The following is an 18,492-nucleotide window of genomic DNA, read 5'->3' as shown; positions in this document are numbered from 1 at the left end:
CCAAACTGATAGTTTATGGGAATTCCATTTTGAAACCATTCTTAAGATATGGTGAAAGGCATCACTGACTCGATGGACATGAGTCTGAGTGAACTCTGGGAGCTGGTGATGGACAGGGAGGCCTGGCGTGCTGCGATTCATGGGGTCGCGAAGAGTCAGACACGACTGAGTGACTGAACTGAACTGAACCACAGTACTTTAAAAAAAATAATGACTTACTGAGTGTCATATTTGAAATATCTAGAAAAGTTCATGAATCCACCCACCTGTAAAGGTGTTCAATTATAGCTGCCAATGTTGCTCGGTTCACCCCAGGAAGAGTACGTATAAATGCTCCATACTTCTTAATTCTTTCCTTGTCATCTTGGGTATCTAAAGGTTAAACACACACACGTGAAACTTTAGGTCTAACTAATCATCTATATTACCAATTTGCCTTTTATTAGTATTTTAAAACAATATTCACAACTGTATTTCACTGACACAATCAAGTTTCAAAACAGAAAACACTCAAACTTCTCTAATTCTGGAAAAGTATTTGATATTTACACAAACATTCCACAGCTATATGTCATAGCTCTTATATTTTGTAATTAAAAATAAACCACTTTTAAAACCCAGGTCTGTATTTTATCTTCAATGCTACATTCTACTGAACTTCAACTAAAAGGACTATTTTCAAGCAGTAACAAATTAGTCTACAAATTGAAGAGATGAGCCAAAAGTATTTTAACTATAGCTATGGAATGATCTCACTATTTGTTATTAAAAATGACATGTCTGACCATTTTTCCCTATTAGCATCATAAAAATCTTCCCTAAACTTTGAACCATCCCAGAACTATGAACTGTACATTAACCACACTGCTGCTGCTACTGCTAAGTCGCTTCAGTCGTGTCTGACTCTGTGCGACCCCTTAGACGGCAGCCCACCAGGCTCCCCCGTCCCTGGGATTCTCCAGGCAAGAACACTGGAGTGGGTTGCCATTTCCTTCTCCAATGCATGAAAGTGAAAAGTCAAAGTGAAGTTGCTCAGTCGCATACAACTCTCAGTGACCCCATGGACTGCAGCCTACCAGGCTCCTCCATCCATGGAGTGTCCAGGCAAGAGTACTGGAGTGGGTGCCATTGCCTTCTCCACATTAACTGCACAGATCCATGCAAAAGTCCTTTCACCAGCCCTGGAAAGTTCAGTTCTTTGTAGAAGGTTAGGGGGGCAGTGGAATAAGTCATAAGGCCCTGGTAACAGTGATACAGACTGAGAGGAGGATAGATAGATCCTTTGCTTTTGTCATGATTAGAACTTATTCATGAAGAGCAGGACAAGAAGAACTACTCTCCTCCACTCTCCTAACCCTAAGAAGTCAAATACTTAAAAGCAATTGCACAGGAACCTCCAAAGTTCTAGTCTGGAGGTTGTATAGTGGTCGTCTGGTCTAACCTTTTCTTTCACAGGGGAAATAAGAGACCTCTCTTCAAATAAATGGCTTGTGCTGACTCTAACTCAAGGGGATTGCACTTACATATTCCCTCTCCATTCCCAACTACCTTTGGAAACAGGGCTTTTTCATTTTCTGCTTAGCCCTACACATTCTATTCACAGAAAGCCAGTGGCACATTAATGATTCTTTGAAAGTACACGGTCACTTGTAAAGGGCATTCGGATCCCTGGGGGAGGTAAGAAATTCTGTGACACATTTTTGAAGTACGCTCCTATTTAAAACAGGAACTGATAGCTCCTTTGTACTGATTTCACCTGCACACTAGATCTATAAAAGTAAACATGGTCATATTGACTTAACTATGCTGATGGATGACTGTCTAAAAGCAAGAGCGGAAGACATCCCAGTAACATTCAAAGACTATACTAGAAGTGAATTAAGAATTAGCTATCATTCTTGGTATAATCCAAATGTTTCCCCTCATGTCTTCCAGTTTCTAACTGTAGAGGTAATTGTATTTATTCAATTAAATGTAATTAATGCTATGCTAAGTCGCTTCAGTCGTGTCCGACTCTGTGCAACCGATCCCTTAGACAGCAGCCCACCAGGCTCCTCCGTCCATGGGATTTTCCAGGCAAGAGTAATGGAGTGGGGTGCCATTGCCTTCTCCAAATTAATACTATATTACTATGCTTATAACACAGAGAAGGCAATGGCACCCACTCCAGTACTCTTCCTGGAAAATCCCATGGACAGAGGAGCCTGGTAGGCTGCAGTCCATGAGGTCGCTAGGAGTCAGACACGACTGAGCGACTTCACTTTCACTTTTCACTTTCATGCATTGGAAAAGGAAATGGCAACCCACTCCAGTGTTCTTGCCTGGAGAATCCCAGGGACGGGGGAGCCTGGTGGGCTGCCGTCTAAGGGGTCGCACAGAGTCGGACACGACTGAAGCGATTTAGCAGCAGCAGCAGCATGCTTATAACAAGCACATGCTAGTATAGCCTATTTTCACAAATCTTATAAGAATAAAATAGATGATATTTTCAAAATGAAGTTTGAGTAACTGGGAAAGGAAACTGAAGATAGATTTTAGGTCATACAGAAAATACAACTATTCAACCAGTCACAGCCTTCAGACAATTTAATTAGCATTCTTAGAAGAAGAGGTCATGTATATCATATTAACCAGGTACTATGCAACCGTAGGACATTCCTCGCCTTGGGCGCACAGGACCCAAGAGAGCTCTCCAATGAGGTCATCCAGCAAGTTCTGGTTTACTTTTGTCAGATCCAACAAAGAGTACTTTCTGACAGGTCAGGGTGAGCTACAAGGGATCTGAAAGCAAAGAACTTTGAACACTAGTGCAAGCGCACCCCACTCCAGTACTCTTGCCTGGAGAATCCCAGGGACGGGGGAGCCTGGTGGGCTGCCGGCTATGGGGTCGCACAGCGTCAGACACGACTGAAGTGACTTAGCAGCAGACTTAGCAGCAGTCGAAGCCTTCTCAAAGTAATTTCTCAGGGATTCACATCCAAATGGAAGGTGAACACACGCCTCTCTGACACATGTTATTTCTCAACTACTTTCTCCTGTAGTTTAACAATGGAGACCTCTTTGTCATTAAATTTGACAACTTCACCAAAAGCATATTTGTCATAGATTTTTGATGACTGATTTTACAATAAAGGCAAACTGTAAGTCTTTATAAAATACACGTACTATAAATAATTTCATGGTTATGAATTACAATAAAATCTTAAAACAAAAATGAGGGTGGCAGGGCAATTGTGCTTAAAAAGATGTATTACCTAATTCTATACTCCAGAAAATTATACAGTCAACTCTTGTGATTAGAATTAAAACTATTGATTTGAAAAACATAGGAAACAAGAAGAAGACTTCTGAATTAAGTAGTTACATTGTGAAAAGTTTTATTTTAATGACAATACTACTCTCTTCTTGCTGAGACAAAAAGGGTCAATCTTGGGATTATTTTTCAACTACAGATGTTTTGTGGCATTTCAAAATTAATCCCTTCAAATATCATATTTATGTTTTAAATTAAACAAATACTTTCTATGGAAGAAACTGTTTCTCAACAGAAAAACATCATATAGTCAATTCAAAGGTCATTTTCCAAAAAAATTCTCAAAATAGGTCAAATGTACAAGAGAGAAATATATTAGTAAATTATGGTATAATTCAATGATACATTTTAAAAATTGGGGAAAAATGAAGGTTCAAAATCATCACTTTGAAATTACTGATATATGGGGAATATTTTAGTTTATTAATAAAAGTTATATATAAATCATAGGTGTGGGACAAAGATTATGAAATAATGTGAAAAATGAAAATAGCTCTATTAGAAATCTGGGATTAAAGGCGAAGTTTATATTTTAAAATATGTATTATCATGTTTCTAAAAAAGGAGTTATTTTGAATTAATGGAGGTAAATACAGCTTTTACTGAAATTAGTTTGACCCATTATCTGACTTATTAGGGCTTCCCCGGTGGTGCTAGTAGTAAAGAACCCACCTGCCAGTGCAGGAGACATAATAGATATGGGTTTGATCCCTGGGTTGAGAAGATCTCCTGGAGGAGTGCGTGGCAACCCACTCCAGTATTCTTGCCTGGAGAATCCCCATGGACAAAGGAGCCTGGTGGGCTACAGTCCATGCTGCTGCTACTGCTGCTAAGTCACTTCAGTCGTGTCTGACTCTGTGCGACCCCATAGACGGCAGCCCACCAGGCTCCGCCGTCCCTGGGATTCTCCAGGCAAGAACACTGGAGTGGGTTGCCATTTCCTTATCCAATGCATGAAAGTGAAAAGTGAAAGTGAAGTCGCTCAGTGGTGTCCAACTCTTCACGACCCCATGGACTGCAGCCCACCAGGCTCCTCCGTCCATGGGATTTTCCAGGCAAGAGTACTGGAGTGGGGTGCCATTGCCTTCTCTGGGCTACAGTCCATAGGGTCACAAAAAGTCTGACACAACTGAAGTGATTTAACACACATGCAGCTGATTTAATAAACTTTTTCTAAGATAATTTCTTAAATAAGTTCTCTTAGAGTGTAGCAAAGATATTTTACTTCATTAGACAGAATCTGAGAAAAAAAAAAAAAATGAAGAATAAAAAGGTCTTTTGTCATGTAACTCTAAAGAGGCAGAATGAATGAAAAAGGAAAGTCAAAGAGCTATATGTTAAAACCATGTAAAACTAATGTTGTAATAAACCTTTCATTTTAATCTTAATGAGAAATTAATAGCCTACATGGACTTGACTATTAACACTTCCAAAGTTAAGGCAAAGTAAGCACTAAGAAATCTACCAAAAACTAAATATTTTCATAAAAGACTTTAGCAATTACCACCATAAATTTCTTTTGAGGCACATAAAACAGCTATTTTACAATTTCTGTTCTAAGCCATTATGTACACTGTTTCTTTCATTTAAATGTTCAGATTATCAGAGGTGATTTTAAAAATCTACTATTAAATGAGAAGGCAAGCCTTTATTCTGTAATTTATGTATTACCTAAGGCAGAGATCCAATACGGGTAGAGCTCCTTAGTGAGAAGCGCATCATCAATGTCGGAGAGAAAACTCTTCAATACACCTGTCACATCTTCAAGTTGATGTTTTCCAGCCCTCAATTTAAAGCTTCTTGCATCCTTTTTGAAACTCTCCAGGAGTTCACTTACATGTAATGGATCACCATTCTTTTGATAGATATTTTTGTATCCTAAACCTTTGTTAAAAAAAAAAGAAAAAGAAAAAGATTATATGAATAAAGTCTCAGGTCAAAATCCATTTTACTATCTCAAAAAAAAGAACTAATTTCTGTGTTCGGATGATGTACAAGACAAAATCATCATCTAAGAGTTTATATAAACATGCATGAGAGTAAAAAGCTCCCCTCCTTGCAAATTTTATAATGTAAAATGCAAACCTGATGAACAAACTATTCCATCCTCAGCTTTTAGTAGGCCCTAGGCCAGTCCTTCCGGAGAAGGCAATGGCACCCCACTCCAGTACTCTTGCCTGGAAAATCCATGTACGGAGGAGCCTGGTAGGCTGCAGTTCATGGGGTCGCTAAGAGTTGGACACGACTGAGAGACTTCACTTTCACTTTTTACTTTCATGCATTGGAGAAGGAAATGGCAACCCACTCCAGTGTTCTTACCTGGAGAATCCCAGGGACGGGGGAGCCTAATGGGCTGCCATCTATGGGGTCGCACAGAGTCGAACACGACTGGAGCGACTTAGCAGCAGCAGCAGCAGCAGGCCAGTCCTTCATAGCATCTTTCTCAAATGTTCTTTTACTGTAAGTGCCCTTTGCTTAGTCTCTCAGAGTACAGATTTGCCTTCAGTTTCACTGACAAAAATAAGACTCTCTAGTATAAATTTTCTTAAGTCTCTACATTCATATGTGCATATTTAATTCTGTCTGTTCCACAACTTCTTCTAGATGGAAGATCTGGGTCATAACTTTTCAGAATTACATATTGATCAAGTTTCCCACATAAAATAAGAGTAGCAGTGGTTAACTGAAGGAAGAGTGGTGGTGGTGTGATGATGATGATATCCAAACAAATATTTTTTAATACTTTTTTGCCCCCTCCCTTCAGGCCTCTTGTTTTTCTTTCTTCCAAAACTAATCTGAGTTTTCTGTATTTATTCTTTCTACCATCTTGCATCCCCGTTGAGCCTTTAACCACTTACTGTTGCTTCAGGCCTAATTCCCACTCTGTTGGGACCATCTTCCTCAAGAATATGCTTTCTAGATGCTTTTCAATTTTTATGTAATAGGATCCTCTTGCAATGTCTAATACTCCAGTGAATCCTGGTTAAAATTCTGTTAATCTCAAGGCTTTCATGATGTTATGATCTCATCTCTTTTGGCCCCTTCCTCTATGACTCCTCTTCTAGTCTTCTATTTATTCTGCTATCCAATATTTACTAATGATTCCAGGAAACTGTCCTCAATTCTCTTCTCTGATCGCCTACAGAATTCTCTAGATGAACCCATCCATTTTCATCATTTCGACTAAGACATGTATATTTCTACTCAGCCTTTAATTTTTAAAATTTCAAATGCACATGTGCATTACATATCTAAATCTATATATAAATACAGGGCTTCCCAAATACAAGCCACATAGACTATACTTATATATATGAACAAATTAATTTTCCTGCCCCATTCACTACTTCACCTCCCAATCCCAACATGCCTTTTATCTTGTTCCTATACCTCCAGGACGTATAGGAGAAGGGGACGACAGAGGATGAGATAGTTGGATGGCATCACCAACTCGATGGACATGAGTTTGGGTAAATTCCAGGAGTTGGTGATGGACAGGGAGGCCTGGCGTGCTGCAGTCCGTGGGGTCACAAAGAGTGGGACGTGACTGAGCAACTGAACTGAACTTACACACTAAGTAGGACATACTGGTCAAAAACATTGCACTTATAGATTCATATTTGACATTTACTCTCTATAATTTGTGGAGAAGGCAGTGGCACCCCACTCCAGTACTCTTGCCTGGGGAATCCCATGGACGGAGGAGCCTGGTAGGCTGCAGTCCATGGGGTCGCTAAGAGTCGGACACGACTGAGCGACTTCACTTTCACTTTTCACTTTCATGCATTGGAGAAGGAAATGGCAACCCACTCCAGTGTTCTTGCCTGGAGAATCCCAGGGACAGAGGAGCCTGGTGGGCTGCCATCTATGGGGTTGCACAGAGTCAGACACGACTGAAGTGACTTAACAGTAGCATACCTCCATATGTGGCATTGCCTTCTCCCCAGTCATTTATAAGCTAGAACTTCTCTTTCTCACACATAACATCAAAAGAATCAATAAAAATTTCAAAAAATCAGTCACATATACTTTTCATTATGACTTCTCTCACAAAACTGTCCCCTTGCTCCATTACCTGCACTATTGCACCTCTCTGTCCCTGTTTCCACTGAGCCCTCCAGTCTGTCTTGAAAATGATAATAGAATGATCTGAGATACAAGTCTGCTGGTGTTACCAAAATGCTTAAAAATATGGATATAGCCCCCTACCACTGACTAGAGGGCAAGCTTTTGGGAAGATTGAAGGCAGGAGGAGAAGGGGACAACAAAGGATGAGACGGTTAGATGGCACCTCCAACTCAATGGACATGAGTTTGAGAAAGCTCTGGGAGACGGTGAAGGACAGGGAAGCCTGGTGTGCTGCAATCCATGGGATCACAAAGAGTCGGACATGACTGAGCAACTGAACAAAACAGAGGGCAAGTTTAGGGATTTTATTATGATACATAAGACCCTGAGCTTCCCGGGTGGTGTTAGTGGTAAAGAACTGGCCTGCCAATGCAGGAGACATAAAAGATATGGGTTCGATCCCTGGATTGGGATGATCCCCTGGAGGAGGGCATAGCAACCCACTCCACTATCCTTGCTTGTAGAATCCCATGGACTGAGGAGCCTGGTGGGCTATTGTCCATAGGGTCGCAAAGAATTGGAAACAACTGAAATGACTTAGCATGCACGCATACATATAAGACCCTATATGAATGTCCTAACTAGTTCTCCAGCTTCTTTTATTTTCCGCTCTTCTCACACTAAGTTCTAACCACATGTAGCTACCCAAAGTTCCCTGACTAGACAACTTCCTTCATGACTCCACACCTGACACACAGTTTCCTCTGCCTGGAATCCCTCCTCCTTCCTTCTCCTAATGAGCTCCCATTCTCTCTTAAAACACACGGCAGGTTCCATGCTCCAGCCATGAAACCCTCCATGACCACTTCTACACTAAGTGAATTTCAGCTCTAAGCCATGGGCACCTGGACCACCCCCTGAACCCCACTGCCACAGAATTTCATACACTTGAGATATAAATGCCCACTTATTCTGATCCACAATCTATAAATTCCTAGAAGGCAAAGATCATGTCTTATTTTTTGTATACAGTAGTTACACAGTACCTCAAAGAACTCAGTCGATAGTCAGTAAATGACCACAATAGAAGAACAAGCAAGTTCTACCAAAAAACTGATTAAGTTTCTGAGATATGTTCCTAGTTGAGTGAATTTCTAACAACTGGTACAAGGTAACTCAATGTGAATCTGAACGCAATTTTGTTTACAAAAAATTAAATACATCCCCCCAAGAACTAACTGCTGTAACTCATTAAAACAATTAAAACTCTTTAGAATTATACATGAATGTTGTCAGGTTCAGATTTTGACACCATGAGCACAAAAATTAGGCTTTTAGATTTTATACCAAAGATTAGGAAATTCGAAATAATTATGCTCATATAGGCCCTCAGTCAATCACCTGCATCCTGTAATCACTGGGCATTTTCTATGCTATGCTAAGTCACTTCAGTCATGTCCGACTCTGTGCGACCCCATAGACGGCAGCCCACCAGGCTTCCCCGTCCCTGGGATTCTCCAGGCAAGAACACTGGAGTGGGTTGCCATTTCCTTCTCCAATGCATGAAAGTGAAAACTAAAAGCAAAGTCGCTCAGTCGTGTCCGACCCTCAGCGACCCCATGGACTGCAGCCTTCCAGGCTCCTCCATCCATGGGATTTTCCAGGCAAGAGTACTGGAGTGGGGTGCCATTGCCTTCTCCAGGGCATTTTCTAAGTTCATATCAAATCTTCCCTTCTATCCATGCTGGTAATATTGAGGTTTTCACATGTTTTGCTCATTAAAAAAACAAAAAGCCGGAAAAAACATTAAGAGTCTTTTATTGGCTTTATTACTTGAATATGGAAGCTAATGTACCTTATGCTAGAGCTACAAGGTAATTATAATATATGAAATTTAGTTGAAAACAATCTAATGCTTAATGATTTTAAATGCAAATAAACACCACAAAGAAACTTCTGATTTCCCTAGAGAAACACTAAATTGGATACACTGGGAGCAAGTCAAGCTATTTTAATCATTTGTCAGCTTAAGAAAGACCTTATACCATTATGAAACTAACATGATGTGAAAATTCCCAATGAGGTTATGATCTTGCTAAAACATAAGATGTGTGCAATTTATTTATACCTGCACAATGCAAGTGCACCAATACTGAATTACTAATAAATGAAGATGATAACCTTCCTCCCCCATTTTCAAACAAACAGATGATGACATTTGATAAGAAAAATATAACCATACTATAAAGGAACTTCACAGAATAATCCCACATAATGTGATTACATACATATTTGTAACATGTATATAATTCAATCACAAATTAATATTCAAACCTAAATATAAATCATAATTTTACTTGGATAACACATGAAATGAGTGAAATACTTAAAATGGCACTCTCCCTAGGAGAAAACAGATTAATATATACATATTCTAGACTTAATTTTCCCTTTTTTTTTCCATAGCATTTGTTATTTCTGGCATTGTGTTCAATATCATTTCACTGTTAGTTCTCATACTGGAAGGCAAAATTTATGGTTCTTTCACTCTTTACTACCACTGCTCAATTTCCAGTACTAAGCTCAGCAGCTGGCACACTATAGACAATAAATAAGTAAAAAAAAAACTCATAAAACAGTGTTTTTCTACAGCTCTCTCACTGATTACACTTTCTTTTCAAATTAAAAATACCCAAAGATACATCTAAGACTAGGAGAACAATGAAAGGTTAACACAGCGTCCAAAATATAAGATAAACCATTTTACTTTTTTTCTGCATGTACAATCTAAATCAATGCCTTTTAAAGACAGATTGAAAGAGAGAACATATTTTTATATTAAAAATATAGTTAAACAATTTATCTTTTAGCATATTAAGGCAACATGTAACAGAAGAAATTTTAAGAATGAGTAGTAATTTGAAAATAAGTAAAAATAATAAAGACATACTTCATTTACTTTTTTAGGCATGTATAAAACACTGCCACAGCATGTTAAATTAAAATGAGGCCTGATTCAACTTGGTTTAAACCTGCAAACTTTCATAAAAATGTTGTTACGATTAAGTCAAACCAGTACAATTAATGACCATGTTTCTTAATATAAACATGTGACCAAAAACATGTTAAAGGGAATAAATACATAGACACTTCGCATGCAGGCCTACAAAAAGTAAAGTCTTTTACACATTGTCCCATCATTTACCATTGTTAAAACAGTCACCCTACATTCCCCAAGACTTTACTGTCAAGTTATAACCTCTGAAGAGTACAACCTTTAATCATTTTTTAAATATACATTTTACAATATAGATTCCTTTAATATGTCATTTAAAATTTTTATGCATGTAAAGGAAAAAGGAATTTGTAAGGGCCTGTGATATACTTTAAATGAACTTTACTGTGAGAAGGAATGGCATTTAGGCTGAAGAGGGACTACACTTTTCATTTTCACTGATGTACTTAAAATACAAAGGGCTCTCATTCAGTCCAATGGAGGTACTATTTCAAAACTGTAAGAATGCTACTATGAGTCTTGGGGTTGAATAAAAACTCTGATACTTACCATACTGTGTAACAAATGCTATACAGCTGTTCACGATAATGGGAACGTCATTTCTGCCGAGCTGCTGGTCTTGTAATGCATTCCCATCTGTACCCGCTGCTTTTTCAATTGCAGTATGCCAGACTGTGAAATCCAACTTGGTATGCCCATGGATGTATAATGTTCTGTAAAGTTTGAAAAGTATTTCAAATGATAATTTTGTTTTTTTTAAAGCCTTGTACAGAGAATATCTTTAAATCCATATAAATGTGATCTGATCTCATCCATCAGAAGAAAACCCCTCTGTCTACCACTAGCTTCCACTCACTTGATCCCTCTTCTGCTTTGGAGTCACACGTCTCTCTCCATAGAGGACAGAAAATTCCCTGAACTTGTGGTCTTAATGTCCTCGCCTCTTTTTCATTTCTTCTTTCATTCTGTTTCTGAATAACTGAACTGAAACCCTTCTGGCCAGCATCACTTGTAACTTCTCATGGATATTTGGGGGTTTATTTTTTAAGATTTTAGGACTGTTTGATGACTTTAGGACTGTTCTACCTTTTAAAGGTAAAAAAAAAAAAAAAAGAGAGAGAGGGAAAACAACCACCCCATTCAGCTTTGGTAGAACAGTTCTTCCTGGCTTTTCCTCCTATCTTTCTGGTCCCTCAGTTCTTTCCCAAACTCACTTTCTCTTTCTAAAAATGAACTTGTAACTTCAGCATGAACTCTAAAGACTCACCAAGGGACATGTCATTCAGGCCAGTGGTTTTATCCTCCATATATATAAGCTAGTAAGTCTCACATCCCTATCTCTGGTTGAGAGCTGTCTCACAAATCAGATCTGCACATGATTGAAATGCAAGAGCATAAAGAAGTTAACAGAATGGAAAACAATTCGTGAACTCAAGTTTTAGCGCTATACTCACTTCCTTTATGACCTTGGACAAGTTATCAACCTTCTTTGGTTGTCAGTTTTATCAAAGGCAAAAATGAGGATAATAATAGCACCCACTTCAGCACTCAGTAAATGTGGTATTAGTAACTAATAAACCATAATACTAATTAATGTTAATTCCACAAGCATCTCAAATCTTTATCTCTTCTCACGTGGTGTTGGAGAAGACTCTTGCGAGTCCCTTGGACTGCAAGGAGATCCAACCAGTCCATCCTAAAGGAGATCAGTCCTGGGTGTTCATTGGAAAGACTGATGTTCAAGCTGAAACTCCAATACTTTGGCTACCTCATGCGAAGAGCTGACTCATTTGAAAAGACCCTGATGCTGGGAAAGATTGAGGGCAGGAGGAGGAGACGACAGAGGATAAGATGGTTGGATGGCATCACTGACTCAATGGACATGTGTTTGGGTGGACTCTGAGAGTTGGTGATGGACAGGGAGGCCTGGCGTGCTGCGGTTCATGGGGTTGCAAAGAGTTAGACACGACTGAGCGACTGAACTGATACTGATACCAAACTGGTACTACATTCTCCACTTATCCCACCAGGAATTTAGGATTCATTATTGTAGACTGATCCCCCCAATCCCCACCCCACCCCTGACATATGAACTGAGTCACAGAATTCTGTCACATCCAGTTCCCTGACATACTTGCTTTGCCTCCTCTTTATTTGAACACTTTCTATTGCTCCTTAAAGTCACTTAAGTCCCTCCAAACAAAATTCCTTTCCCAATCCTCCACCTTCTCCTTAAGACTGCCAGAATGATCTTTTTAAAATACAAAGCTAATGACATCACTTCCTGATAACTGCCCTTCCATGGCAGTTCTGGAGGTTTCAAGATTAAAAGGTCTTCAAGATCTGTCCTGTATTATCCACTCCAACTGAGCCATTCCCAGGAGGAAGGGAGAAAGGAAGGGAAGAAGAAAGAAATTAACATGTTCTTCTCTTTGCAATAAGTATTTCCTGCTCTCTGACTGCTTAGTCCAGCTCCTCCCCAATTGGTATATTCTAGGTAACCCTTTGTGACCCTCCATTCCTATCTGCCTCCATCCAATGCTTCTGGTGAAAAAGGCATTCTTCTTTAATCCTAAACACCCACTCCACCCTCCATCACATCAACTGTTGTGTCTGGGTGAATTTTTTAGCCACTTCACCACAAACTTAATACAAGCAAAGAAAGAAAGCATTTCAGTATCAATAGCCTTTATTTAGCATAGTGCCAGATACTTCAATTCAGTTCAGTTCAGTCTCTCAGTCGTGTCCGACTCTTTGCGACCCCATGAATCGCAGCATGCCAGGCCTCCTGTCCATCACCAACTCTCGGAGTTTACTCAAACTCATGTCCATTGAGTCGGTGATGCCATTTAGCCATCTCATCCTCCATCGTCCCCTTCTCCTCCTGCCCCCAGTCCTTCCCAGCATCAGGGTCTTTTCCAATGAGTCAACTCTTCGCATGAGGTGGCCAAAGTATTGGAGTTTCAGCTTTAGTATCAGTCCTTCCAAAGAACACCCAGGACTGATGTCCTTTAGAATGGACTGGTTGGATCTCCTTGCAGTCTAAGAGACTCTCAAGTCTTCTCCAACACCACAGCTCAAAAGCATCAATTCTTTGGTGCTCAGCCTTCTTCACAGTCCAACTCTCACATCCATACATGACCACTGGAAAAACCATAGCCTTGACTAGATGGACATTTGTTGGCAAAGTAATGTATCTGCTTTTCAATATGCTATCTAGGTTGGTCATAACTTTTTTTCCAAGGAGTAAGCGTCTTTTAATGTCATGGCTGTAATCACCATCTGCAGTGATTTTGGAGCCCAAAAAAGTAAAGTCTGACACTGTTTCCACTGTTTCCCCATCTATTTCCTATGAAGTTGATGGGACAAGATGCCATGATCTTAGTTTTCTGAATGTTGAGCTTTAAGCCAACTTTTTCACTCTCCACTTTCACTTTCATCAAGAGGCTTTTGAGTTCCTCTTCACTTTCTGCCATAAGTGTGGTGTCATCTGCATATCTGAGGTTATTGATATTTCTCACAGCAATCTTGATCCCAGCTTGTGCTTCTACCAGCCCAGCATTTCTCATGATGTACTCTGTGTATAAGTTAAATAAGCAGGGTGACAATATATAGCCTTGATGTACTCCTTTTCCTATTTGGAACCAGTCTGTTGTTCCATGTCCAGTTCTAACTGTTGCTTCCTGACCTGCATATAGGTTTCTCAAGAGGCAGGTATTTAGTGGATGCATTATTTAGTAGATGCATTGTTTTAAAGTTTTATCACTAGATAAAGACTTTGATTTGAAACAAATTAATCACTGATGCATTTAAGTATAATTATACTAAAGTAAGAGGAAATGGCAACCCATTTCAGTATTCTTGCCTAGATAATCCCACAGACAGAGGAGCCTGGCGGGCTGCTGTCCATAGGGTTGCACAGGGCCAGACATGACTGAAGCAACTTAGCATGCATGTGTACCAACGTCCAACTATTTAATGTTGATTTCAAACTACGAAATGGCTACTTTGGATTCAATCTGAAGAGAAAGGAATGAACTTCATGAACAATCGGTCGTTATCGTTTTTCTTTTGAGGGGACTCAGAGAGGTAATCTTTTACATTCCTGGTAATTCATTGGCCCTAATTTAAGGAGAAAACAACATTCCTTCTTTCTTTCCTTTGGTTTCTTTTCTTGAAATGCTCCTCTATGAAGATAAAGCTACTAGCACCCCACTCCATTCACCTTAACACCTTCTGAAGCCGCCGTAACTGCATCCTCACTGACTCTGATGCCCATAATCTTCATCTCTTGCTTCCTAACATCTTTATTTATTGCTTTTATTTTCCACACCCATCACAGCAGCTCAGATCTCAAGGTTCTGTCATTTCCTTTTTGAAGAATTCTGACACCTGCTTTAATACTGACATGCTTTTGCCTTTTCACTGATCTCATGTCATGTTTAACTCAAAAGCATTCTACTGCTGGGTTTATTTGTTTAAATGAAACTATCTAACTTGGGTAATTTCCCTGAGAAATCAAGCTCCTACATTATGTAGACTTAGTCAAAATTACAGCTTGTTAAATTCAAGAGTTTAAAAAATATATTTTAACTCTTCTTGAGTCTTAGCTGCTTTTTTTATCTGATGATTAAGCTCTGAAATAGGTCACAAAATCTTTGAAAAGGTGTGCGTATAAACAAACAACGACCAATACTTGATCAAGCAGTTAAAGAAACCCCAAAGGCAATGGCCCGCCTACAACAGCAGTATAATTCTGCCATTAACTATAAATGTTTCAAACTTCAAATTTTCTTTCTGGTCAGAAGAAATGTTGTGATGACAAGTTTAACTGTCTGATTGTGAACTAGTGAAGGGTAGAATCAGTAATGACAAGTTAACTCCCAAGTCAACTTGTCAAAAGGCTAAATCCTAAAATACATCATCTTGTGCAGTAGATGTCTGACATTTAACAGCATCAGTTCGACAACTTTCCTCTCTGATGTTACCTAAACTCTGCACATTGAATAAAGCATCAAAAGATATTTTCAACACAAATGATGGCCAACTTTATTATTTCAAATGTTACTGAACAATGGTTTATCATTCCTATTTCAAAGAAATAGGAATTTACATCTTGAAAATCTGAAGAGTTATTCTGAAGAACTCTAATTATAGAGAAATACATTTTACTAACTGTTCATTCCCAAACCTAAATTTTAAAGCCATATTTTAAAAAATCCATATATCCTATAATGCATCAAGATAGTTCAATAAGACATAGAAACCAAGTCCTAAAACTAATAAAACAATTTTCTTAAAGTTGTAATATAATAGCCACAAAATATAGACTATCATTATTTGAGCCTAGTCTACTGACAAGACCCAAGACAAATGAATGATAGGATCTATAAATTTGCTGTACAAAAAATGAAATCATATTTATAAAGAACATTTTAAACACAACTGAAAAGCAAACAACACATTTCAAAAACATAACTAAAAAAGATAGTATCTTAGGCATTTATAAAAAATAAAAACACTGAGTCTTGTAGTATATGTTAGCATTTGTTGGCCAAAAAATACTTTATTTTGCTTTCATTTCTGTAAGATATTTTTTCTGAATAGAGTATTTTAAGCTAATAGTTTCTGGTTTGGTTATTTTTTTTCCCCCAACACATTAAAAGATTTTACTATATTATCTCCTGGTTTGCACTGTTTCTGCCAATACATTCTCATCTTTGTCCCCTATTTTTAATGTTTCTCCCCCCCTTCCCCGGTACTTTTGTTTTTCCTCACACTGGTTTTCAAGAATTTGATTATGATATGTCTTGATGTGGTTTGTCTTTATCATGGATGTTATGTTGATCTTAATATATGTGCATTTATAGTTTTTATGAAATTCAGAAATCTTTGGCCATATTTCTTCAAATATTATATATATATATTACTCCATCTTTTTCTTCTCTCGTTTTACAATTCTAACTATGTTTATATAAGAATGCTTAATATTGTCCCACAGGTCATTAAGGCTCTGCTAATTTTATTCAGTCTTTTCTCTCTGAGCTAAAGTTTTGATAATTTCTATTGTCATGACTTCAGGTTTATTGAGTTTGTTTTTTTTAAACATAGTCTACTCTTGCATTTAGCTGATCTAGTGAGATTTTCTTTTCAGATAGTGTATTCTTCAGCCTTAGAAGTTCCATTTGGTTTCTTCTTTAGATACATTTTTCTATGTTTATGTTTTCCTTTACATCTTTTAATATATTTAGTAATAATTCAAAATTACTGTGTATATTCTTGCTAATTCCACTATCCTTCTCATTTCTAGGTCTGTTCTTATCATCTAATTTGCAGCTTTTTCATATCACCAGTATTTTAACTCTATGCTAGACATCATGAGTACAAGTTCAGCGTCAGGGTTGTGCTGTCTTCCTATAAGGGTGCTGCTAAGTCACTTCAGTCGTGTCCGACTCTGTGCGACCCCGTAGACAGCAGCCCGTCAGGCTCCCCCGTCCCTGGGATTCTCCAGGCAAGAACACTGGAGTGGGTTGCCATTTCCTTCTCCATCCTCTAAGGGTATTGATATTTGTTTTGGCCCCTTTTGCCTATTTGACCCTGGGTAACTAAACTACTTGTGGAGAGCTCTATTTTTAAGCTTAGCAAGGCATAAATGGAGCAGCCTTTACCTGAGGGCTGGTTCAGCCTTAATATTCTGGGATTACCTTCTGCTGTCTTTACAAATGCTCTGTGTGTTTAATGAAGTCTGTCTAACCTGGCTAGATAAAATTTGAACACACTCAAATAGTGTCTAAACTCTGGGAATTGTTCAACTCATAGCACACCCTGAGAGTATTTTTGCCTGGAGTTTTGACCTGCAAATATGCAGGTTCATACTGAGTGAAGACGGAAGGGAACTCCTATGAAGATTTCTGAAGCTCGTGCTCTGTACATTTTTCCCTCTGCTCTGAACTCTATCTTGCAAAGTTTAGCTACTGCAGATTCTCCAGACTTCAAGCTCTACCTCCAACATAGCAAAACCACCATATGCTGCTTGGATCCCCCCATTCCCTGTGCCAAGTACTGACAGGAAGCCCAGGTGATCTTAGGCCGTAAGTCACTTGTTTCCCTTCTCTCCATGGTCACAATCCTGGGAAGCCTATTGTTCCAAAGTCTGAAAATTGTTTGTTTGGTACAGGTTTCTAGTAGTTTAAAGTGGGAGGGCATATTCCATGTCAGATATTTCTTCATGGGCAGAAATGGGAGTCCAGCACATTTTATTAAGTCATCACATCCATAAATCACCCTCATTTTCGTTTATAGAAAAACAGTATTTCTTTCCTCAGCAGATAAGAAACTGCTGCATAGAGATGAAATTTCAGCCAGAAACAGGCAAACAATTATTAAATCTGTAGATGCAGAGACTGTATCACAAGAATAATGGAGAAAGAAATATTAGCTTAAATAATTTGTTTCTTCTGAAGCCAACAGTTCAGTAAGAAGTGTCAAGGCACACTATTCCCTGAGAAGGCAAGCCTCCAGGTTTTCAATTTCATCTCTACACACCATTAGGCAATTACTGATAGGAATGTGAGAAATAGCCCTGTTTCAAGTCTGCCAAAAAAAAAAAAGAAAAAAAAAAAGGCTTCTGTACCCTCATAAAGAACCTGCAATCCTTTCCAAAACAAGACAAGTTATTACTTACATTTAACTGATAATACTAATATGATATTAATCTATCTCTCCAGGCCCACTGTCCCATGCTTCCTCATCAAGAATTGAAGGTTAAGGCCAACCTGAAGTGAACTTTTACCCCAACACATCCTATTTCTCTGAAACTACTGTTTCCACCTCTTGGAATATCTTTGTGTCTCAACCCCTCATTTTTTTCCTACTCTAATCCTACTTAGGATTCCAGAGCCAGTTAAATATACTTAAAAAATAAAAATGATTATCTTGATCCCTTTATCTAGAAGAGATCTTTTCATTCTGTATTTTTTCACCCCATATTGCATTTATATGTTCACAGGTTTACATCTAGTATACAGGAAGTGTCCTGAACTGGGGAATGAAATACATTTTTTGAAGGAAATAATAAATACTTCAAAATCCATCT

General features: G+C 38.5%; 1 protein-coding gene across 12 annotated transcripts in view; it reads right to left on the bottom strand.

Moving 5' to 3' along the window:
• The window catches only part of ARAP2 (ArfGAP with RhoGAP domain, ankyrin repeat and PH domain 2), a 199,676-nt gene that overhangs the window by 65,016 nt on the left and 116,168 nt on the right, over nt 1-18,492 (bottom strand). For all 12 annotated transcript variants that reach the window (XM_044946011.2, XM_044946016.2, XM_025290199.3 and 9 more), the window contains 3 exons: nt 10,947-11,110; nt 4,985-5,197; nt 267-372 (listed from right to left, as the gene is read on the bottom strand). In XM_044946011.2, the coding sequence (XP_044801946.2) occupies nt 267-372; nt 4,985-5,197; nt 10,947-11,110 (483 nt within the window). The remainder of the gene's footprint in view (nt 1-266; nt 373-4,984; nt 5,198-10,946; nt 11,111-18,492) is intronic.

This window comes from Bubalus bubalis, chromosome 7 (assembly GCF_019923935.1).
Source record: "Bubalus bubalis isolate 160015118507 breed Murrah chromosome 7, NDDB_SH_1, whole genome shotgun sequence".
Taxonomy (NCBI): domain Eukaryota; kingdom Metazoa; phylum Chordata; class Mammalia; order Artiodactyla; family Bovidae; genus Bubalus; species Bubalus bubalis.
This window is presented reverse-complemented; position numbering and strand designations above follow the sequence as displayed.